Source organism: Cnephaeus nilssonii, assembly GCF_951640355.1.
Source record: "Cnephaeus nilssonii genome assembly, chromosome: 22".
Taxonomy (NCBI): Eukaryota; Metazoa; Chordata; class Mammalia; order Chiroptera; family Vespertilionidae; genus Cnephaeus; species Cnephaeus nilssonii.
In genome coordinates this window covers 13,125,151-13,149,380 of record NC_137093.1, presented here as the reverse complement: position 1 = coordinate 13,149,380, position 24,230 = coordinate 13,125,151, and the positions used below count along the sequence as shown (strand labels likewise).

The window sequence follows — 24,230 nt, the reverse complement described above, 5'->3', positions numbered from 1 at the left end:
TGTCCACACACTCTCATTCAGATTCTGGAAAATGACGGTGTACATGTCACCTAACAGCCCCCCAGAGGCAGGGACCACCCACAGTAACCTCTGGCAGCACCGAGACCTTTTAATACTGTGCCCTGGCTTTCCCAGGTTCGGGGAGCCGTTCAGAAGCTTCCTCTACTTCTGCTGCGCGATTTAGAAAATGTCCCCACAGGAGGGCTGTGGCCAGCATTTCTTCTTGACCTCTCATCATTGATGTTTCTCTCCCCTTCTCCCTTCCTCTCTCTGAAATAAAAACTTTTTTTTAAAAAAAAGAACCATATGGTGATTTAAACTATGTTCAGGTGTTGCTTTGATAAAACACAAATTTTAAAACAACTGAATGGACTTACCGTGATTCAGAGCAGCAATCCCCGCGTTCTGCTGGAGGTCTGGAGCCCCGGCTCATGTGCTACGGCCTGGGGCCCCTGGGATGCCACAGTCCATAGTGTCGGGGTCTAAGCTCGCTGACTGACCTCCTAGCCCCATCCCTACTCCTCTTCCTTCATCTTCCCTCATCCTGGGATCCCGCCCTGGTGGATGGGAGAACAGTCCCCCAGGGAATCTGATTTACCGGCCCTGCCCCCAGAGACTGATGATTCTCTTTATTCTCTTTTCCTCCCCGCGAGCATCGTCCCCCCTCTCCCCCCCCAGTCAGTGGCCTCACCCCTCAACAGCCTCCCTGACGGAGTGGGGTCGGGAGAGCAAAGGAGGCTGGAACGAGAGACCCTGGGCAGGCCTTCCAAGGCCATGCAGGAAGCAACAGGAAGGAGCGAGAACATGAGCGCCGTGCCCCAGCCCGACATGGCTGCTCCAACAGGTGGCCCCGGGCAGAGCCATTCCCCTCATCCAGGCCACCAGGTCCACACGCCGCCTACACATCCACTGCCTCCTAAACCGCCGCAGCCAACGGAGGCCAGCACTGCCCAAGAGGATGCCAGCCCCAGAGTGCTGTCAGAAAGGAAAGCAGTTTGTCACTTGGTGAGGAGGAACAGCCACGGAACACACAGGTCCCACGAAAGGTAGTTTTCAATCAAGCTTTTAATGAAAAGATCATAAAATAACAGTTTCTCATCACTGTACATTAAGACTGCACACTTCTGAATGGAGAGATCAGTCGTAGGTGAATTGCTTTTCTATGACACTTGAGGGCTGCGTACTTGCAGCTCTGACCTGAATTTATCCAAACTCTCGAGGGAAGTGAACTCAACGTGATGACTGACAGCGGCGGTGGCCAGTACAGGAGTGCGATCACAGTGTCCCTCCCCCTTTCTGGGAAGGACATAAAGTAAGGACATGATCCCTCTTCCAGTTCCAATTAAACAAAACAGCTATAACCCCATCCCTCTCCCTCCCCCTCGAGGTATTTATGAATGGGCCAGTGCCCAACCTGGGGTCCCCCAAGGGGGGAGGGGGAAAGCAAGTGATGGGTAGGGAACAGAGAGGCTCCCCTCAGCACCTGGCCCCACAGGGCCCCGCCAAGTGGAGGGGGGGGCCTGGAGATCCTCCCTGTCCCAAGTGAGGTCTGTTATGCAGCATTTTTGAGGTCAATAAATTACAGCAATAAATAGCAAGGTGAGGTAGGGGGAGGAGTTCCTGGTAGAAAAAGTGGGGTGACTGAAGCTGGGGGGTACTGGGCAGCCTCAATTCCCACAGTGCACACCCACCCCCTCATTTGGAATGTCAGACTGAGGCTCGGTTAGGTCCCTCTCCATCCCCTCCTGGCATCGGATTCACAGGTTCAATAGCATCTGCCCCAACGGGGCTCTGGGGAAGAGCAAGGGCCGTGGTCCCTCAGGGGGCAGAGCGGAGATCCCTTGTCTGTTCGCCCAAGGCCTGGCGCCTCTGCTCTTGTCCCCCAAGTCGGGGGACAGGACGGATACAGTGACCTCTTCCCTGAGCCCTGCCCTTCCGGCTGCCCAGGCCTCACCCCAACTCAGGTCGGTTGCAGGGATGGCGGCTGGGGTCTGCCCGCCCAGCCAGCCAGCCCAGATCGCACTCCTGCACTCGGTCAAGTCCAGTGAATACTGACGGGGTGGGGGCAGAGGGCAGCCCGGCACCGAGTGGTGACTAACAGGAACACACGCGTGGCTGCGTGGGCTCTGAAAGCCAGTCTGGTCCGGATTGCTCATTCACAGGCTGAGGTGTATGGCTATGCTGCGAGTCTCTGAGATTCTTATTTGCTTAAAGGTTCATCTTTTTTGCAGCCCTGGACGAGCCCCTGCAGTGGCTCGGTCTGGCAGGAGCGTGCGGTGGCAGAGCCCGGCTGCCTCTCGCTCGCCCCACGTCTGAGAAATAAATACATTCATTACTGCACAAACATAGTGATACAAAAACAACACTGTCAGAGTGTCTGCACCGTCGGTGTTGGGAAGGACCAGCCCAGGAAGCCCCTCCTGCTACTGGTGGTGGTGGGGTGGGTCCCCAGGGACCGGGACCAGCCAGAATCAATGGATGTGCAAAGGTCCTGGCTTTTTGGCTTGAGAGGGACCCTCACATCAACCCACCCCAGGATCTCAGGCAGAGCAGAGGTGGGGCTCACCGCCAGCCCAAGCCCAGCCTCGGTCTTGTGGTCAGAGCCAACAGCACCCCGCCGTGCCAGCTGGCCAGGATGGCCAGAAGGCCTGGGGGCCAGTCAGCACTGGCCCAAGCTCTTTGGTGCCAGCCGGGCTTGGAGAGGCGGGGCTGGAAAGAAGGCTCAGGTGAACCCGGGAGCCGCCACGCCTGCCCGCCCCGTAGGTGCCCTCTGCCGGGAGCTCTCCCAGGGCCGACCTGGAGGGGCTCCAGAGGTTAGGACTCACTGGGACTGGCCTTCCAGCTGCTGAGGTCTGAGACTGTAAAAGTTTATGTAAACAATGAGATAAATATATTAGCATCTTTTTCTGAGCCTGCTGAGGTTCCATACTCATTCAAAATGTGCTTTGGTTTAAAAAATAGGTTTTGTGAATTTGGGTATGAGCTTTTTTTTTTTTTTTTTCCTTTTTTCTTTTTGTTGTTGTTTATCCTCTGTTTCCTACATGACAACTGCTATTTTCTGTTTCCTGTTTCTCCAAAACATTCAAGAATTAAGTGACTAAAGCAGAGAACTGTAAGCCGCCCTGGGCCTCCAGTGGCCTGATTTCCTTGTGAGGCTCTAACACATTTGCACGCACACTCACCAGCACACGCCACAGGAACTCAAAGGAAAAAGGAAACAAAACCAAGTGTGTGTCAGTCCCACCCTGCCCCACAAACCCTTAAAATCTTAAATAGGAAACTAGTGTTCTGCTTTCTTGTTAAAATACAGAAAAGGCTCGATACAATACTCAGGTGGGTACAATACTATGTCGCACAAACGTTGAGTGAGGGGCCTTTGTGCCCAGTCCCTGAAGCTCTGCAAATGAATCACCTCCTTTCCCGAGTCACCTCACGTTTGTGGCTGCCCACGGGGGGGGGGGGCCGCCACAGGCCGGGCGTGTGCGCCCCTCCCGTGCAGTACAGACTTTGTGTCGTGTGGCTTAAGTGCTGCCGGAGCGGGGTGGGGTCTCAGCCCCTCAGGCCCTGCCCCTCACTGACCTGCCGGAACGAGGGACCCTGGGCGCAGCCCTCCGTTCCCGCCAAAGGAAGAGGAGCTGGCTCAGGGCTGCGGGCACCGCCTGAGGGCTCACCCAGGAGCCCTCAGTCCCAAACACAGCCCTCACCACTCGGTCCCTGAACTCAGGCTGTTTTCAGCTGGGGGGGTCTCTGGAAGGGGGAGGGGTAGGGGTGACTCCGGAATTTTTTGGTCTGAACTTAAAATAGAAAGAAAAAAAGAAGAGAGAAAAAGCAAAAGCACGAAGCAAAATGAAGAAGGTAAAGCCACCGGCTCAGCCCTGTGGTTTCCGTCGGCCGAGGACAGTGGAGCCAACTTCAGCACCTCGGTCTGGCCTTGTGAGCTCCGAGCCCAGGGGTGTCTGAGGCTGGTGGAGAAAACCCAAAGTGCGGGGCGAGGGGCGACACCCAGACAGGGCTGAGCCAATGGAGGCAGCCAGCCCCGACACAGAGCGGCAGTGGGCCAGGACTCGCCCAAGCAGGGCCAGGCCCCTTCCTGTCCCCCAGAGGGAACACATCACTTTGGTCAGCCCTCCCCATGCCTCCACACTGGCTAGGCGGGGCCGCTCCTTTCCCAAGCTCAAGCTCTTGCAGGCCCAGGGAACAGGTGGGGGCGCTCACTTCCGCCTCGTCCTAGTCCTGGCAGGAGCGGAAGAGAGCTGGCTCCCATCTCCCCGTTGCCCAGTACCTGGCTCCCCCGGGCTGGAGCACTCACACCCTCACCTGGGCCCGGACTGGAGTCTGTGGGCTCCCTGGCTCAGCAGACACTCAGAACACCCTCAGGGTGGCCACGACTAGCCCTGTGCCCAGGAGACGCCCACACGTGAGCAGACTCCGAAGCTGCAGGAGCCCCACGGAGAGCGTGCTGCGTGGGGCCCAGGGCCGTGCACGTCAAGGTCTGTGTGCACTAACGAGAGGAAAACAGGTGTCACTGCCTCAACTGCCAGTCACCGACATACTGTTCTTCGTGAATTTCAAGAGGTAGCAAAAGGTCAGAAGTCTCTCCACCCTGACAGGTAAGGAAGAAGAAAGCGCAACATCTGTCCACACGCACTGCGCATACCACACACACAAAGAAAAGGAAAACGAGTACCGACGGCCCTGGCACCCAGTCCAGCCTCCCCCCTCCCCCCTCGAACCCCAGACCTTCCAGTTCAAACATTCACATAAACCTTACACTGGTTTTTCTCTTAATAAAAAACAAGTACCTCTAAACAAAGATTCCTCAGAAACTATAGGAAAAGCACTCTCTCTCCTGAGGCAGCCGAGGCGGGCTGGGGCCCAGGGAAGCCTTTGGCCAAGAAGGGCTTCTGGGGCCTGAAGGGGTGGGCGCCCCGAAGCCTGCAGCCAGGCGGGAGGGGCGGCTGCCCCATACATTCAGTCTGCAGACCCAGGCTCAGCCCCGAGGGGCCAGGAGGAAAATAAACTCTTGTTGGTTTTGGTTTAAAAAACAAAACTCACAAAGAAAAAAGGAACAGATCAGTAGGAATAACAGCAACACCGGCCCAGAGGGCTCTTTAGTTGTGGAGAGGTAGGCGGTGAGGGCCCCCCTGGCTCGAGGGGGGGGGCCTCCATCGCCTCCCATCCAGCACTGCTCCCTAGAGCCCAGGTGGCCCACACAGACTAGCACTCCTGCGTACAGGGACACCCCCTGGCCACAGGCAGCCCTGACCCTCCCAGCACAGAGGGAGGTCCCCACTCCCCCTGCTCAGACCTGACCTGTACAAAAAGGCCGAGTACGACCCCGACCCGTGACCCACTCCCACAGGCCCTATGGCGGCCCTGGGAGAGGGGCAGGGGCCTGGGCGGGATCTGGAGGTAGACTGCACACCCACAATACCTTTGGGGCTCGGGACCCGGCCTTCTTCTGCTCTCTTCCCTTGGTACAGACTGTGGATTAAAGCTCTGGGTAGGGGGGGCTGGCTAGAGGTGTCACCAGGAGCCACCCCCACTAGATTTGGGGTCCGGGCCTGCCCCCTGGGCTCCTCACTTCTTTCTTCCATTGTTCCCGAGGGCGAGTCTGCAGAGCGCGCCCCGGGCTGGAGAAGGTCTTTGGCTTCTAGGAGGGGGAAGTGTGCATGCGCAGGTGGCTGATGAGGTTGCGCTGCTGGGTGAACTTGCCCCCACAGAGCTGGCACTCGTAGGGCTTCTCCCCCGAGTGCACGCGCATGTGCTCCGTCAGGCGGTACTGGCGGGTGAAGCGCATGCCACACTCATCGCAGGCGAAGGGCTTCAGGCCCAGGTGGCTGCGCATGTGGCGGGTCATGGTGCCACGCTGCGTGAACATCTTGCCGCAGATGTTGCAGGGGAAGGGCCGCGTCAGCCAGTGTGTCTTCTCGTGCTGCCGCAGGGTGGCCGGGTCCTTGTAGGTCTTCTCGCAGACCGAGCACTTGAAGGGCCGGGGCTCAGCTGCGTAGGCTGCACTGGGTGCCGACAGGTCCTCCGCCTCCTCCTCCGCACCCCCACTGCCCGTCTCGTAGGCGCCCTCCTCCTTGATGAACAGCTCCTCCTCTGTGTGCGTCTCCACGTGGGCGTTGAGCTGCTCGGAGCTGGGGAAGCCTTTGGCGCAGGGGATGCACACGTACAGGTTGTCCCCATAGGACACTGTCTCGTAGCCTTCCTGCCGGTACATATAGTGGGCGCTGGCGTGGCCACTGCCCCCCTCACTCTCACTCTGCCCGCTGTCCTCACTCGCGTCCTTGCCGTTCTCTTCCTCCTCCTTGCAGGGGTATGGGGGCTCCCTGTAGGGCCCGCTGGGGCCGCCCCCTGCTACACTGCTGGCCAGGATGCCGTTGGGAACCCTGTCCCCGAGGCCTTCGCTCTCTTCCCCCGGGCAGGAGCCCTTGGGCCCCACCTCCCTCCGCTCAAAGGGGGAGCCTGCCACGGGCTCCTTTTTGCTCCACTCCTTCTTGCGGGCCGAGTGCCGGAGGCTCTTCCGGGGCTGCCCGCCAGGCGCCTCCAGCAGGCTCAGGTGGCTGTCCTCGGGCCCCTCCAGGTCCATGGGCTCACTGGGGGCGCCCCCCAGGTCGGCATAAGAGGCACTGTTGGCAACGGGAGGAGCTGAGGCCGAGAGGGGCGAGCCATGCTGACTGTCACTCAGCTGGGCGGGATCATCTGGGGTGAGGGGGGGAACAGGAGTGGCGGGGGGCAAGGGCGGGCTCTTCTTGGACAGGTCCAGGCCCAGCTCCTGCTCGCAGCCCCCACTGCTCCCATTGGTGCTGCAACTGCCCAGGCCGGCCTCCCCACTGGCCGGACAGACGGCCCGGCCCAGGCTGTGTGCACTCTCCTGATTGGAGCTGCCGAGGAAGAGCTCATCATCTGAGCCTTTGGCCTGGGGGAGCTCCTGGGGGGTGTGGGCCCCTTTGCGCCCGTCCATGAGCCCCGGATACCGAGCCTGGATGACAGAAGCTGTGGACAGCCGCTGGCTGCGGGGGGGCCGCCCCATGCCAGCAGCCCCCACCCGCCCAGAGCCGAAAGGCTTGCCGGCTCGCTTGAGCTTTCGACGGCAGAGGGCTGCCAACTCGGGCAGCTGGAGGTAGCTGGCGGCAGTGAGGAGAGTGCTGAAGTTGGGCTCCGCTGGCTGGTCGCTGGGCAGCAGCTTGCCCGTGTAGATAAAGTCCAGGATCTGCTGGAACACTGTGGAGCTGACCATGTCCGTGTCCAGGTTGATGAGGTTGTCGTGCAGGACCAGGGACTTGAAGTAGATGCTGCTGGCGGCCAGGACATTCTTGTGGGCCCGGAAGATGGAGTTCTCCACCATGATGATGACATCACACAGGAAGCCCTTTGTCCTCTGCTGGTTCAGCTGCAGCAGGAGCTGCTTCGAATGGCTGGGCAGCTCCATGTCAGGCCCCATGTCCCCACGCCCTGCCCACGCGTACCACCTGCAAGCAAGAACAGGTCTGTGAGAGTTAGCTGACCAGGACCCTAGTGCAAGGGCTCCAGGCCTGGGTGGGCCACAGTGGCACTCAGAGAGGCCTCTAAGCTGACCTGGCCACTGGCCACCTCCTCAGGCCCGTACACGGGAAGGGAACTCACACTGGCCACCTCCTCAGGCCCGTACACGGGAAGGGAACTCACACTGGCCACCTCCTCAGGCCCGTACACGGGAAGGGAACTCACACTGGCCACCTCCTCAGGCCCGTACACGGGAAGGGAACTCACACTGGCCACCTCCTCAGGCCCGTACACGGGAAGGGAACTCACACTGGCCACCTCCTCAGGCCCGTACATGGGAAGGGAACTCACACTGGCCACCTCCTCAGGCCTGGTACACGGGAAGGGAACTCACACTGGCCACCTCCTCAGGCCCGTACACGGGAAGGGAACTCACACTGGCCACCTCCTCAGGCCCGTACACGGGAAGGGAACTCACACTGGCCACCTCCTCAGGCCCGTACACGGGAAGGGAACTCACACTGGCCACCTCCTCAGGCCCGTACACGGGAAGGGAACTCACACTGGCCACCTCCTCAGGCCCGTACACGGGAAGGGAACTCACACTGGCCACCTCCTCAGGCCCGTACATGGGAAGGGAACTCACACTGGCCACCTCCTCAGGCCTGGTACACGGGAAGGGAACTCACACTGGCCACCTCCTCAGGCCCGTACACGGGAAGGGAACTCACACTGGCCACCTCCTCAGGCCCGTACACGGGAAGGGAACTCACACTGGCCACCTCCTCAGGCCCGTACACGGGAAGGGAACTCACACTGGCCACCTAGCACTGACTGCCAGAAAAGGGGCAGCGGCACTGGCCCCATTTGCACTGATGAGAAAGCGAAAGCAGGACAATGGAAGTCACTCCATGCCAAGTAGAGAAACTGGGATTGAACTTGACTTCACAGCCCATGGACCACCCCACACTAAAGGAAGTCCACCACAGGCCCCAGGGACCTAACACTGACAGCAGAGGATTCTGAGGAGCTGGGAAGTGGCAGGGACTGAGGGAGCAGGAGCTCTGGGAAGGCAAACTTCCCATGTGAACATGCAGCTACACAGCTTTGAGGACAAGCTAAAAGGCCAAGTTTTTAGGTGAGATCTCCCAATATTTTTTATTATGCTTTTATTGATTTCAGAGAGGAAGGGATAGGGGGAGAGAGAGATAGAAACATCAATGATGAGAGAGAACCATTGACTGGCTGCCTCCTGCACACCCCACACTGGGAATCGAGCCCACACCCAGGCAAGGGGCCCGGCAGGGAATTGAACTGTGATTTCCTGGTTCATCGGTCAACACTCAACCACTGAGCCATGCCCCACCGGCAAATCTCCCAATATTAAAGGAAGGTTCTTTTTCTTCAATGCCCTGTGAGCCAAACCAAATGTGCAGCCTCCAGCCTGTGGCTTCTGCTTTACACTGGTGCCTCTTCAAAACCCTACAGGCTCCCAAGCTTTCAGACTTGCCAGTGTATGTTACCGCCGCCCAGACACTGCGGCCCGCAGGCCGTCCCTCACCTGCCCCCAACTCACAAGCGCTTCGCCCCTGGAGGCCACAGAGCGCTTCCTGGTCTGGGTCTCTGGGTGCTGAGTAGAAAATGTGGCCTGGCCACACCACTGGCACCACATGGGCCCTACCCTGGATCCTTTCTGGGCAGGGCTGGCCTTGATAGACGGGCACAGTCACTAACTGATGTCATTAAGTACCAAAGAGCAGAAGCCCCTGGCCTCATCAGGAACCCAGCAGGCTGGGTGTGTGGCAGTGTGATCACCATACGCCCACCCCAGAGTGGCAGGGCCTACAGCACAAGGTCGTGGCTCCCTGCCCCTCCAGCTGCTCAGGGAACACAAAGCCTTCCACAGGCAACTCTGCCACACAGCTGTCAAAGGTACCCTCACCCCCTCTGCTCAGGCCTCAATCTCTGAAGTAACTGAGTGCTCTGAGCCTCACCTCACCTGGGACCTCCTGCTCCTACCAAGGCACCCAGCTCTGCCTCCCTCAGGACAAAGCCTGGAGGGATCGCGCCCACCCTGACTCCCTGTGACACAAATACCCCCCTCCCCCGCCCCACAAGTGCCCTTGTTTGCAAAGATTAAAAACAAACAAAACAAAACAAAACAAAAAACCCTAGCAACCACTCAAACCCCAAAAAGGCATCAGAGCTTTCCGTGAACACGTGGGTGCCAGACTGCACCCAGGGCCTGACAGCAGGAGGCAGCAAACGCTTGCTAGACAATAGCAAGGCTGCTCAGCTGGAGCCAGGTCCTATGGAACCAACCTTCCCCTACTCCCCGCCCCACAGCCAGCCAGGCAGAGACAAAGTGCCCAAGGCTTGGCCTCCACATTGGCTGGAATACCTGGCCCCAGGGAAGTACAATCAGCTCCACCAGCACCCAGATGCCTGGTGCTCCAAGCCTGTCAAAGGGACTGGTGAGGGCAGGAGGTCCCATCCTCCAGAGCCTGTGAGTCCACAATGAGCCCCTCCTCCCCAAACCAAGGACAGCGGGCCCAGCCTCCCCTCTGAGCTGCCCGTGCTGCCTGCACACAAAGGACTGCAGGCCAGGCACAGGCTGAGAGCTGCAGGGCTGTGTGGGCCTCCCAGAAACCCCCAGCAGGAGCAGGTAGACGATGCCCTCCCTCCCCAAAGTCTCCCTCCCACTCCCCCACCCTGCCAGCTCCCTGTCCCCAGCCTACCGGAGTGCCAGGGGCCCAGAAACCATGTGAGCAGCAGCGAGCAGGGGTGGCCTCCTTGAGCGCGTGGCCTCCCTTGGGGGTGCATCAATGCCCGGTCACCTGGAGAGAAGATGGACATGGTCACCCAGACAGCCATCATGGGGGAGGGGGGAAATGAAGTAGAAGGTGCCTGGTAGTCCTTGAGCCCTTGTTCCCAAGAAGGTCAGGAGGTTTCTCTGGCTGGGATGACAGGGGCAGCCAGCTGGGAAGGAGACGGTGGCCGTAGTGCCCTGCCAGCAGGCCCAGTGGCAGGTTAAGATGGCAGGTCTAGGGAGCTCAAAGGCACTGCACCCGCTTCCCACCCGGGAGCTTTAGGGTACCCCAAGGACCACCTCGCCTCGGAGCTGGGAGCAGGCACAAATTCACGGCAGGCATGATGGCAGGGGGCCTGGGCAAGGCCCTTCCCCGCGGCCACATTTACATGACAAAGGGTCAAAACTGGAGGCACTGGTGCAATGGGCTATTTATAAGAACCAGTCTCAACCGCTTCAGGCTCTCCTGCCTCCTTCCCTTCCAAATCTGCTCTTGCCCCCTCCCTGCCCAGAGGGCCCAGCCCCTCCTGCCCAGCCCAGCCTGACCACATGGCCTCCCCTTATAGGAGTTTTCGAAAGCTTGGCCTTTCAATACCACCCTGCCAAAGCCACTGGCAGCAGCTACCAGATGCAGGTGGGCTGCTTCCGCCCCCAACTTTTCAGGTCCCACAAGAGGGGGTTCCTGAGGTTCTGGCTCCTTGTACACCACTCCAGTGGGCAGACCAGGGCTCCCTTGGAATGGAGCCAGGGTGGGGGAGGAGGCCTGCAGCAGCTTGGAGCCCATCCCTGCCTGCCCTTCCCCCGCCCCCAGGGCCAGGGAGGCTCAGCAGGTCCCTCAGGAATGTGACCAGACCCGGGGGTGCGGGTGGCTGGGAGGCCTCAACTCCAACCTGCCAGCTGTCTCTCTGGCCCTAGCACAACTCCCTTCTCACAGAGGTGGCCCAGGGGGAGGGGGACTCGGCTGGTCAGGGTGGTTGGTCTGGGACCTCTGATGACCCAGAGAGCAGCAGAACCAGCTCTGTAGGTACAGCTCGCTGTGTGGAGTCCAGGCTCCCCCAACCCCCATGAGGCCAGAGTTGGATCAGTGGGACAGAGCCTGAGGCCAGAGACAATCAGTAGGCAGAGCTGAGCCCAGCCTTGGGAAGGAGAGCAGAGACCACTGCAACACTGAACAGGAAGCCACAGCCAACCAGATGCTCACCACACAGCCCTGTGCCACCCTGCCCAGAGCATCCTCCCCAGTGGCTTCCACCTCAGCGTGTGCCAGACCCTGCAACTAGGGGTTACTTGCCCTTGTCAGAGACCAGGCCAAACTACTGGGCAGCTCAGGGAGTGGGTGGCAGGACAGGACTTGGACTCTCCGTGGGTCCCCGCTGCCCAGCCCTGCCAGGCAGGGCACTAGCCAGGGGACAGCTGAATGACTGATCAAGTACTCCGGGCTGGGATAGACTCCTCTGGTGCCAGACCTCACCACAGGCACGCAGAGCAGAAAAGAGCCGAGCCAACTCGCTGCACCCTCCACTAGGTGGAGCCCCGGCAGAGTTGGCTGCATGATGCTGTCCTGCCACCCAGGCTGGGCCAAGTGTGGGCCACCACTGTCTGCAAACAACAAAGCAACATCACCAAAGAGGCAGTGCCTCCCGCTGCAGGGCCAGGTCCCCTGTGAACCACTGCTCTGCTCTTCCCAGCAAAATGACCACAGCCAGAGACCTCTGCCCTCCCACTTACCTACGGGTGTGGGGACAGGACGCACCCATCCTAGAGAGGCCACAGCCTGGGGGGTGGAGGTTGCCAGGTTAGTAGAAGCAAGACTGGGGGCTGGACCAGCAAGCTGGCAGCACAATGGCCCAGTGGATAGAGGGGCTGATGCCCAGCCTGGCGGGAGCCCACTACAGGCTAGGATGAGGACGCTGCCTGGCCCCCAGCAGCCCCAGGCAGCAGGCCTATGCAGTGCCTATCTGCCCCAGGTCAGGCCAGCTGCCCAACCAGATCACTGGCTCCAGGAAACTAGAATCTGGGGGAGGGGGGACAGTCAGGTTCTCCTCTATGGCCTACACCTGGACCATTCCAGGTGGGTGGGTAGGTGTCCCCAGGTGGGCTGACCCTGGCAGGGAAGGGCAGGGACACAAGTCCCTGGGCCAGCTCTGCCCTCTTGTGAACAAAAAGGGTGTGGGAATGCACAGAGACCAGCCTGAAGACCTGGATCACCTTCCCAGGTCCTTGTTTACAGAATGGTCACTACACCTACTCAACAGGGCAGCTACACCATGAACTGGGGCAGGTCCCTGCCCAATTCTCATTTCCTTTCCTCCCCGTCCAGGCCCGTGCCACAGAAAAGTCAGGGAGGCATTCTGCCCCCTCATCATCATCACCCCCCGTAACACACACACACACACACACACACACACACACACACACGCACGCGCACTCACAGCAGGCACAGGGCCCAGACGCCACTGACACCTGAGGGAAGGCTAGGCCCTTCTAGTTGAGCCAGAGGGAGATGGCAGAGCTCCTCACATCCCATCTGCTGCTCCTTCCCTGCCTACTCTCCTCAACCAACTGTATGAAAGGCCCACAAGGCAATGGCACCCTGTGGAAAGAAGCACCTGGGGGCACACACGGCCAATTGCTAAATGAGGTTGTACCTGGGGGATGGAGTTACACATTTATGTCAAGTTCTAGAGTGGGCAGAACTAATCCATGGTAGAAACAATCAGGAAGCCTGTGGAGGGTGAGCTGAGCGTTGCCTGGGAAGGGGCATGGGAACTCTCTGGGTGACAGTCACTCTTGGGAGGGGTCTGGACTAAGGCAGATGCACTCACCAGTCAAAACTCCAAGGGTCCCTTGAAATGTGGGTACATGTTATATGTAAATTTTCCCTCAAACAGGAAAAAAGTAAACTCCCAACAAAAGAGAGAAAGAACAGGCTTTCACAGGACATGCCTGTGGCAGGAGCTCAGCATTGACGGGTGCTGCCCTACGCCCACCGCACTGCCTCCGCCTCCGTGTCTACAGGAAGGCAGCTGGAAGGCAGCAGACACTGCCCAGAAGGTACAAGCAGCCCAGGATCCAGAGGAGCCCAAGGCCCAGCCCCCACCCCCCTACCGAACCTGCACACCCACAAGCCCAGGACTCCGCTCATCCCATCTCCACGGCCTCCTCTCTACTTAACCGCGGGTTCCTCCGTGAAGCCTTTCCCGTCCCAACAGGCAGGAGCCTCCTGCTCACTCCTGCAGAGGCTGCACCTCAAACTGCACCGTCTGCCCAGTGAGAGGGCAGCCTGCCTGCCGGGAAGGCTCTGAAGTGCTACCTCTACCTCCAGGGACAGATAAGACAAGGTTGGGGGGGGGGGGGAATAAGCAACTTGTCAAGGTCGTAAGAGCAAGTGAGTGGCCGAGTGAGGACTAAGTGTGACTCCAGAGCTGCATCAGGCTTTCCCTCCCCCAGGGACAGATACAGCACTTCCTTTCCCAGGCAGGAGCAGGGTGCCGCTCACAGCAGACCTGCCCTCCACATGCACCCCCACCCTTATTTCCCCCACCCCCACAACCTGCCTTTCACAGCAGGGCCTCACCTGGGCTGTGTCCTTCGACTCAGTGTGAGGGCCCATGGATGGCCCAGCAACCCTCCCACCTGGGGCAGTGAGGAGTTTCAGAGCCTCAGGTAGGCTCCATCACTCAGCCTGCTTTGGGGGTGGGGAGCAGGCTGCTCCGGCTGCTCCTCTGGGAACAGCTCTGGCCTCCATGACCTCTCTAGCCAGTCCCTCCAGGCAGGGCTGGTGATGGGTGGGACTCACGGCTCTGGGCAAGCCTAGCCGTGTAATCCAGCCCAGATCTGGATGCCGGCCAGCAGCTCCTGGCTCTTCTCCCAGACCATCGTCCTGGAAAGCAATAAGCTCCACAAATGCCAGGAGACCAGCGCTCCCTCCAACACAGCTTCTAAGACATAAACACTTGGGTTTTACTCAGCGCATTGGTGACGTGGTGATGGGGGGCCCTGGGCTGGCTTTCTTCTCTAACCCTCGGGCCAGTCTTGACACCCACCCTGCCCCCTTGCAAACAAGAGGGAGTCTGGAGGAGAACTTGTGATCAATGAGGGAGGTGGCGTCCACCCTAGCCTGACTACCCTGAGTCTATCCACTGAAGACCCCAAGCTGCCCATGCGGTCCAAGTCCCTCATGGGCCCCAACCCGATCTGTGCCACTCCCATCTGAAAGGTGACAACGCTCATGGGTACCTCACCACCCAGAGAAAGTGCTGCTCTGAGGGGAGATCTGGCCGGAGGCTCCACCACACCAGCCCAGGCCCCATGACCCTCAAAGCCCTGCTTCTCCAGAGAGCCTTGGGCCCTCTCCTCCTCCCACGAGGCCCACAGCCCTCACATCACTTCTGGCTTTGGTGCCATCAAGGAGAAATGAGGCCAAGACGACCTGGGGGATCTGCAGATGGATTTCCCTTCCTGGAGCTGGCACCGCTGGCTGGCGAGCACCAGGAAAGCGGAAGGGCAGGGTCCAGCCAGAAGGGCCCCAGGCTTGATACGATTTACCCAAAAGTTCTGAGTGGGCCCCAGACCATGAGTACTACTGGGAAGAGGCAGGAGGTGAGCGCTGCTCAAAGGGGAATAATAATCACTTAAGATTATAATTATTATTTAAAAACCATGTTCTCCTCCAGACTCTGTCCCCCACATTGCACTGCCTCCTCAGGGGCCTGAGCTGCTGGCAGTGACAGAAACAGGAGGCCGGGAGCCGGAGAGCCTGTCGGAGGCCGGCAGGGTGGGTGTGCCAACAGGACAGCACAGCAGGGGAAACTGGTCATCCTGTCAGTCCAGGAACGAGTGAAAATCCAGGAGCCACGTCAGCAAGGAGGCAGACAGGCCCGGGATCTGGTTCCTGTGCCCCCAGTCCACTTCCTGCTACTCTTGGTTGTCAAAGGGTGAGGTCCAAGGACCAGCAGCAGCACCTGGGACTCTCTAAAATGCAGATGCTCCGGTCTCACTCCACACCTCAGAACCAGAACCCACATTTTAACCACGGGACCCACACACACATTCAAGTCTGGGAAGAGCTAGGGTGGGTGGTATGCTTTCTAACGCCCAGAAAAGACTATGCTCTGCAAGCAGTAAATGCTCCTCTGACGGGTGTCAAGAGGAAGGAGACAGTTCCAAAAAAGGAAGACACAGTTTCTCACAGAAACAAGCCCAGAGGGTAAATAATAAAATCAGGGGGCCTGGAATGTGAGACAGAGAGGCTGAGCCTGGTTACCACCGGCATCTGGGAGCCCGGATGGTGGGCAGGGGGTTCTGGGTGTGGGCAGCAGGCAGAGGACACAAGGAAGGGGATGAAGGACAAGCAGGGATGGCGGAATGGTTAGGTAGGTGGAAATTCCACACACAAGGAGCTACAAGGACACTCTAAAAGGGCACTGGAGAAGCGAGATCTGCCCCCTGAAGGGCTATCTCGATCATCTCACCTGCCCCAGGACACCCTTCCGATGAGATAACTGAGCCCCAGAGGGAGATACAGTCAGGGCTGAGTCATAGAACTGCCGCTGCCCAGCCCAGGGATCTGGGAAAGAGACTCTCCAACTTTATAACTTCAAAAACAACCCTAGGAGCCAACAATTTCTTATGCAAACTGCAGGAGGAACCACCTCTCAATGTGGATGAGTCCTTCCCTCACCCACATCATTGTCACAGACTGGCAAAAACTGAGGCAGTCTGGCATTAAGGAACCCCTGCCCTGCCCCACAGCATGGCATGACCCTCCTGGCTGGGAGGAAACCGAGCTGGTGTGCTAAAGGGGAATTAGAAAAAAAAAAAAAAAGAAAACTGATGCCAGACAGCAATGACGGGTTTTAGTTGGCTGGACAAAGCCTACAAGAATTATCTCCCAGGGAGGAAAGAGAAAGGTCACATTTTAAAATAAGACCAAGACTGAAAGCATGCAAACCTTGTGGGTCAGAAAGCACACTCCAGGTGACCAGCACCGGAAACCCACTCAGGCAAGCACTTGCAAGCCCTGCTCCTGCGGGGGAGGCAGCTGAAGGTATGGAGACTATTACCCACCTACCGGTGAGCAGGACTGAACGTTTACATTAAAACGTATGAATTTGCCTTTTATAGGTCAAAAATAGTTGATTTTGGCAATGTCACAGTTGACTTACATACACATATGAGTCTCTCAAGTATACTTTGACCAAAGAAGCCAGACCCAAGAAACTAGGAGGTACAATTCCGTTCATGTAAGTTCAAGTTGGAAAGCAAGAACCCAGGGGCTAGGGGTGAGAGAAGACAGTTGGGGGTGGAAGAGAAGCGATGACTCAAACAACAAACAAGGGCTCCTGGGGTCTGTTTCTTAATCTGGATGCTGGTTACACAAGCATGTCCATCTGTGAAGAATCCTTGACGCTGTCACTCGTGACTCTGCACACTTCTTAAGGGATTCAATATAGTGCACAAACACCTTTAAGAGAGGAAGCAGGGTCTGGTCTTGGACCCGATTAGCAAGTAGGTCAGAGCCAAGCAGTAACCTCCCTGAACCCCCAACTAATAATAATCACAAGACAAAATAAAAAATAATAAAAGAGGGAGGTGACCAAATCCAGGATGGAGTATCTGTCTTAGAAGAGGGAACTCTCTGGACAGGCCAGGAACCCACAGGAAGCCTACAGACCACCTTAAATTCCCTTACAGACCACCTTAAATTCCCTTAGTAGGGGCAGACCAATATCTGCCATGCAAAGGAAACTACAACCCAATGATGTTTTTTAATCATCCCAGCGTCTAGCTGATACTGCTTAAGAGAAGGGCTTTTCAGATGCTGGCAGGCAAGCCCAGGAGAGAAGAGGAAACTTGGGGTACAGCAGGCTAGTACCAAAGAACTCACAGCAAGCTCTGAGCTGGTCCTGGGCACAACCAACTGGGCATTTCAAAGGGAAGAAGCCAGGAAGAAATGGATGAGGGAGGCCTTCAGGAACTGGGGTCAAAGGACACTGCTGCTGGGCAGGACAAAGGAAAGCCCCCTTGCTCCCTCCTGGACCATCAACCCCTCCAAGCCCCCAGAGGTTCAAACAAAAAGCTTAAGGAGCTAAAGCCAATGGCAAGGCCCTAGCTGGTCTGGCTCAGTGGACAGAGCATTGGCCTTCGGATTGAAGGGTCCTGGGTTCGATTCTGGTCAAGGGCACATGCCCAGGTTGTGGGCTCAATCCCCAGTAGGGGCCATGCAGGAGGCAGCCGATCAGTGATTCTCTCTCATCACTGATGTTACTACCTTTCTCTCCCTCCCCCTTCCTCTCTGAAATCAATAAAAATATATTTAAATAAATAAAGCCAATGGCAAGGATCAGATTGTTGTAATCCAAAGGGGGTGGGGGAATAGACACACCTGGGGCATATACACTGGAGTTTTTAAAAAGCTGTTTTTAAGGATCAAATTAAGGAACTGCTATGGAAAATAGTACGATCTGTGGCACTGTGCCTGAAAAGCCTCTAGGTGCAGCGCTTGACAGAGAGGTCTCACTTGTCTAGCAGGTAACTTGAAGGGTCCAACAGAGGCCAAGAGCTCAGAAAGATCAGACAGAGGGCTCCACTCAGATTGGGGGGGGGGGGGGGCCGGGGACAGGGGAGGATGCTCACAGGATTTCACTCTACTTTTGACATGGAGTCTTGGAGGTGCTAGAAGAATTGTTTAGCATTAAGAAGCTGGATTTGGAGACAGAAAACAAAATAAACAGGCACTTCTCTACCTGGAGTAGTAGAGCAGGGGGTGTGTGAAAACTGGGCTACTGAGGAGGCACAAAAAACCCAAAATCCTGAAAACAACTCAGAAGCTCCCCTCCTGCTGGGCCACGTGGTGCAGTGTGGGACAGGGCCACCTTGGAACACTCCGAGTGGGGAACAGGAATGGCAGCAACAGCACTTCAGTGAATCAAAAATAGAGGTTCGTGTCCAGCTCTGTGCATGCTAAGCGACAAGCCGCATTTCAAGAATCCAGACAGCCCCAAATTCAGAAGAGCAGTGACTTCTGAGGGAGGCAGGGATGAGCACAGGGGGTCTCCAGGGCTGGGGGGCTGTTTCTTACATGGGGTGGGGGAGCCAAGAGGTGTTTTTCCACTAGTTATGCCTGTATGTGTGGGCATGTCATTTACACTCTCTGGTTAACACTTCTGTCAATATCCTGGAGCACAAGCTACTGAGAAGAAGTCCCAGAAGAAAGAGGAGAGGGACACAAAATTCCTAGATCTAGGGAGCCCAGCTAAGGCTGTGTGACATTTGCTGAGCATCCCCTCATTATCGCCTGACCCAGGCACCCCACAAACCAGCAGAGCCACACAGCTGTGCAAATACCACAACAATAAGTAAACAAGGGCTTCAGAAGGTCAGAGATGCCCAGAAAATAGCACTGTCCTAATGAACAGAAAGCCTCAGAAGCCAGGGTAGGGCCTCCATACCTGGAGGGCCAGCAGGCCTCATCCAACGAGAAGGAATCCCAGGGCTCGTCCCAAGAACTGGAGGGTAAGAAGGGCAGTTAAAGCCATTCCAGCCCTAGCCGGGTTGGCTCAGTGGACAGTGTCAGCCTGTGGACTAAAGGGTCCCAGGTTCAATTTCAGTCAAGGGCACATAATTCAGTTGCAGGCTCCATCCTTGACCCTAGACAGGCCCATGCAGGAGGCAACCAATCAATATGTCTCTCTCACAGATGTTTCTCTCTCTCTGTCTTTCCCCCTCCCTTCCTCTCTCTCTAAAAATCAATGGAAAAATATCCTCAGGTGAGGATTAACAACAACAAAAAAACATTCCAAGTGAAACTATCAAAGTCTAACACAAATCTCCCCTCTGCAGCTCCCGCCCCCTCCAATTCCAAGTCCAATCGACCCTGGGTCATCTTCTTCCTTAAACACCAATCTCATCGAGTCCCGCCCCTACTTACAAGTTTTCAATGGATTCCTAAAACCTGAATAAAGTCCACACTCAGGCCTGGCCTGCGCAGTGCTTCCCAGAGGGGCCCCCAGCCCACTCTCAGCTGGGCCCCTTCCAGTCACGCCTGAGTGCCCCCTCCTCTCCTAAGGCTGTTCCGCATTTCCCTCCTCCCAGCCAGTGTCCGCAACAGCCACCCCGCTGCTTCCCACCAGGCACCGCACCTTCTGCCCATGCTCTGCTCCCTGGCTCCCCAACCGGCTCCCAAAGTTAGAGACCCTGAGTCCCACCAGCCCAGTAGCCACAGCTGCACCTGGCATGCAGCAGGCCCTCATAAACGTTTATTAGGTGAACAATGCCAGTCAGGAAGAAGCAGTGCTGAGAAGAGATGGGGTGAAATAATAGCGGAGAGAAGATGAGGTGGAGGTGGTGAGGGGGGAATGATAAAGGAGAGTAGCCCAGAGCCCTTCCTTGTCAGCAGTTCCAAAACTGTGGTTTACATTCTTAAAAATCAGTTAGGACTCCCAAAGAACTTTTATGAGGCTTATATGTTACTGTCTAGTAGATGCTACTGTGTGATTGATTACTATTCTATTTACTATATTAGAAAAATTGGCACTATAAAAATGAAAATTTTAATTGATATCAAAACAACCCATTTTATATTAACATAAATAAAATTTTTAAAAAATAAACTCTTGCCCTAACCGGTTTGGCTCAGTGGATAGAGGGTTGGCCCGCGGACTGAAGGGTCCCAGGTTTGATTCTGGTCAAGGGCGTGTACTTTGGTTATGGGCACATCCCCAGTAAGGGGTGTACAGGAGGCAGCTGATCAATGTTTCTAACTCTCTATCCCTCTCCCTTCCTCTCTGTAAAAAAGTCAATAAAATATATTTATAAAACAAAAAACAAACTCTTCTAGCCCTGCCTGGTGTGGCTTAGTCGAGTTGTGTCCATGCACCAAAGGGTAGTGGGTTCAATTCCCAGTCAGGGTACAGGCCCAGGTTTTGGGTTCGACACCTGGTTGGGGCGTGTCCAGGAGTCAACTGATTGATGTTTCTCTCTCTCTCTCCCCCTCTCCTTTCCTCTCTCTAAATCAATAAAAAATAATAACAACAATTTTTTAAACTACTCCAAATGAAAAAAATATTAGTGAGAAGAGTGGCATTGTTTTACATTTTTGCAAATCTCTCTAATGTTTGGTTTAATAGAAGTAACTGGATTCCCATATCTGCTTCTGTGTTCAGTCTGTTAGGCTATGTGGTTTTGATTAAAGTCTATGAAGTCATTTGACCCTACACAGATAGAAGGGAGGAGTATTTTAATAACCTTTTCGGATATGTGGCTCTTCTTCATAGATATACACTAAAACTTGACAAGGGGTAGTTTCTTAAAAGTTGCAATGTAGAATCTGAAACTGTGGTCAGTGACTTATTCATATCTGGTTATAACAAAAATCCACTGGTCTACCCTGCACTCATATTCACCCAGGATTTTGTAACATCAACCATTGGTCATTTGGAAATATTGGTTCACTGAGTTAATCATATCTCCTAAATGTTTTCACCTATCATTACTCAGCACCAAAAAAGTCCACATTAAGACCACCCCTTAATTTCTTTAAGACAGGCTCCTGGTGACAGATAGGAGTTTTCCAAAATTCTATTTTCTCGTGACAGCTCTTTCACCAGCAACACATATTTTCAGTTGTGACAAGGCTCACCTTGCTCATTCTAAGAAAATGTCTGACAAGTTCTGAGTGAATAACCACACCTTGCCCGTCAGTCGCTCATTCAGGTAAAAACAATGTTCCATGAGGAAGAGCAGCTGGTCCCGCAGACAGCCCGACCGAACGCGAGTGCTTCTCCTCGGACAGCCGTCCGTCAGTCTGAGCCTGAAACGCCTCACGGGCACTCGCACCCCCATTTTGTCACTCAGAATACCAGAGACGTGGACTCCAGGGTCTAGACGTACCTGCCCATGGCACTAGGGGAGGGGGGCATCCACTATGCAGTGTCAACATGGGACAAAGACCAATAACTTCTAACTGTTATGCAAAGGGTCTTGGGGACCCCCAGAGATCTGCAAAACACTCTATAGCTGACAATTGTTTGAAATATTTCTACCAACCCATTTTACAGACATGGAGAAAAACAAATTTCACACCAGAATCTTCTTCTTCCTTTTTTTTTTAATGTATATATATATTTTAAATATATATTTTATTGATTTTTTACAGAGAGGAAGGGAGAGGGATAGAGAGTTAGAAACATCGATGAGAGAGAAACATCGATCAGCTGCCTCCTGCACACTCCCCACTGGGGATGTGCCCGCAACCAAGGTACATGCCCTTGACCAGAATCGAACCTGGGACCCTTGAGCCCGCAGTCCGACGCTCTACCACTGAGCCAAACCGGTTAGGGCTTAATATATATTTCTTTACTGACTTCAGAGAGGAAGGGAGAGGGAGAGAGAGAAACATCAATGATGAGAATCATTGATCAGCTGCTTCCTGCACGCCCCCTACTGGGGATCGAGCCCTTGGCCAGAATCAAACCTGGGACCCTTCAGTCCGCAGGCTGACGCTCTATCCACTGAGCAAAACTATCTAGGGCCAGAATCCTCTTAACCAAACAGTAAAATCCTGGATAAGACTCCTGCCAAACCTAAGAGTAACAAATTTCAAACAAATAAAAGGGAAGTGCCATTTCAAATGGCATTCTCAAATACTCTTAGAAGCAGGTGGGCACAAACTATTAAAGGACCCCCCAAGACCTGTTAACTCACAGAGCAGGTAATACGTCACGAGGCAAGCTGGGCCTCTGTAGGCTGTGGGACCTGAGCTGGGTGTTCTGGAGGGAGAGGTGGTCGGTGGGGGAGGGGTGTTACAGGAAGCAGGATGTGCATTCTGCCTGCTGGGGGCATGAAGTCAAAGTCCCCTCCTGTCCAAAGCGGCTAAGCCAGCCCTGCTGCCCTTATCAGCGTCAACACATGCATGGAATGTGGGACTTTGGAAACGATCCTCTCCACTAGGCCTGCACCCCTCTGGGGCTCAGGCTGACCTACCGCCATCAAAGGACGACCCGAGCCCAGTGCTCAAGCCACCCACTGCTGGAGAAAGGCACCTGTTGGTGGGGCCCAGGGCACCTCAGGAGGTTGTAGGTGGGCCCCTCCCTTGTTGCCAGGATTGCCAGACCCTCTGGGCCCATCTACCAAGAGACAGCCTCACTCTGCCGAGAGGCCACCCTGCCTGCATCCCCAACACCATCACCGGCAATGCCTGAGCACCTCCTGTTTGCCCACACGGAGGGATCCCCAGAGAAGACAAGGAGCCCAGCTCTGAGTTTCCGGGGACACCGTCCCCCACATGCTCGAGTTTCCACAGGGCAGAGGCTTCTAACACGCCAGGAGGGAAGGAAGGAGTTGTGTGACTAAAAGGATAAGAATGGCCAGAGAGTCCTCTCTGCCCTGCAGGTCCTGGGAGAAGGGGGAGGGCACTTGCTCAACAGGCTTGCAATGGTCCTTCCCCAGCTTACGAGGGACTACCCTTCAGCTCCTCCTCCAGTTCCAGGAACCGGACTCCTTGGCTTTGTCCAGGCAGCCACCTCACCACCCCACTCAAATGAAAACCTCGGCTGTCTTCTGGCCCAAGCACTGCCCACAGGAAGAGCCCACACATACATGTTCAGTGCTTCCACGCACGTATGAGTGTGTTTCTCACACTCTTAGAACTTACCTAACCACTTCCTAGCTGTAACTCAGATGTAAGGAGCCTCCACAAGGCCTAGCATGGGGTACGAGTTCAACAGTGAGCTCCAGGGACCTCTTCTGCCCCTCTTTTCTTAGCATTCTGTCAGGAACTCGGCAAGAACCATCCTCCTCCCAGTTTTCAAGAGTCGTGTTTAGCACTTGCCAGACAAAAAAAAACCCATCAGCTGCCTCTTACCAAAGGGCAGGGGAGGGCCCTAGCTGGTTTGGCTCGGTGGATAGAGCGTCGGCCTGCGGACTGAAGGGTCCCAGGTTCGATTCCAGTCAAGGGCACATGCCTGGGTTGAGGGCTTGATCCCCAGTGTGGGGCATGCAGAAGGCAGCCGATCAATGATTCTCTCTCAACATTGATGTTTCTATCTCTCTCTCCCTCTCCAGACTTCCTCTCTGAAATCAATAAAAATATATTTTTTGGGGGGGGAAAAAAGGGCAGGGGAGGGATGGAGTGGAGAGGCAAAAGCCCTAAAGTAGGCAGACACCCATCCCCAAGACCACTCCCTGTCAACATAGCCCCCTGGGTCCACCTACCTACCAAGATGTGTGCAGGCAGAGAAGGAACGGAGGGAGGACATTCGGACTAGACCCCACACCACCCGCTTCCTACCTGACCCCCCGGCCAAGATCACTCTCAATCCCATCTCCTTCACTGCCCGGCCCAGGCTGCTCTTCCTTCTCGAGGACACTTCCTACCCAGGACACCAACCAGGGTCACAGCACCCCACCCCACACCCAGGGGCCTTGCCACTCACCTCACATGGTCGGCTGCCGGGAACAGGCAGGGGTTGTCCTGTGTCCTGTCAGCCCACAGATAGGAACTAAACCCCAGGAAAGCCCATTGTTCTGTCCCAGCAAAGGGGCGGGGCTGGGCAAGCAGGCCGTACCTGAAGCTCTGCCTCCAGTGCCCCTCCCACTCTGCCTCCTGGCCCTCGTTAGTGGCCCGCTCACCACCTTACCCAGATAACAGCCCAGGAAACTACCTCAGGGACCAATCTCTCTCTCTCCCAGGGACCCTGAGGTGAAAGAGAAGGGACACAGGCCCCAAGAGTCTCCAGCAGTGGCCACAGCAAGCTTGTGAGGGAGCCACAGGAGCCCAAATGCCACTGTGTCCGGTCCTGGTAGGGCATACAGAGGCCAACCAGGTCCCCAGGATGCAACCAAGAAACCAGGACAGGCAGACTCTGAAGGCCAAGCAGGACCAAGAGTCCTGGAGTCCCTCCCACTGCCCCCCAGATAAGAGGGACCA

At 56.1% G+C, this 24,230-nt stretch overlaps 1 protein-coding gene across 2 annotated transcripts in view; it reads right to left on the bottom strand.

Annotated features, from left to right (window-relative positions):
- Positions 1–1,047: 1,047 nt before the first annotated feature.
- HIC2 (HIC ZBTB transcriptional repressor 2) overlaps positions 1,048–24,230 on the bottom strand; it is a 28,783-nt gene continuing 5,600 nt past the window's right edge. The window contains exons 1-3 of one of the 2 annotated variants that reach the window (XM_079762432.1): positions 23,737–23,823; positions 10,230–10,328; positions 1,048–7,478 (exon numbers count right to left, since the gene is read on the bottom strand). In XM_079762432.1, the coding sequence (XP_079618558.1) occupies positions 5,654–7,478; positions 10,230–10,255 (1,851 nt within the window). In that variant the 5' untranslated portion in view covers positions 10,256–10,328; positions 23,737–23,823 and the 3' untranslated portion in view covers positions 1,048–5,653. Of the gene's footprint in view, positions 7,479–10,229; positions 10,329–23,736; positions 23,824–24,230 lie in introns of those variants that run through there. The other variant, XM_079762431.1, reaches the window with a different exon arrangement.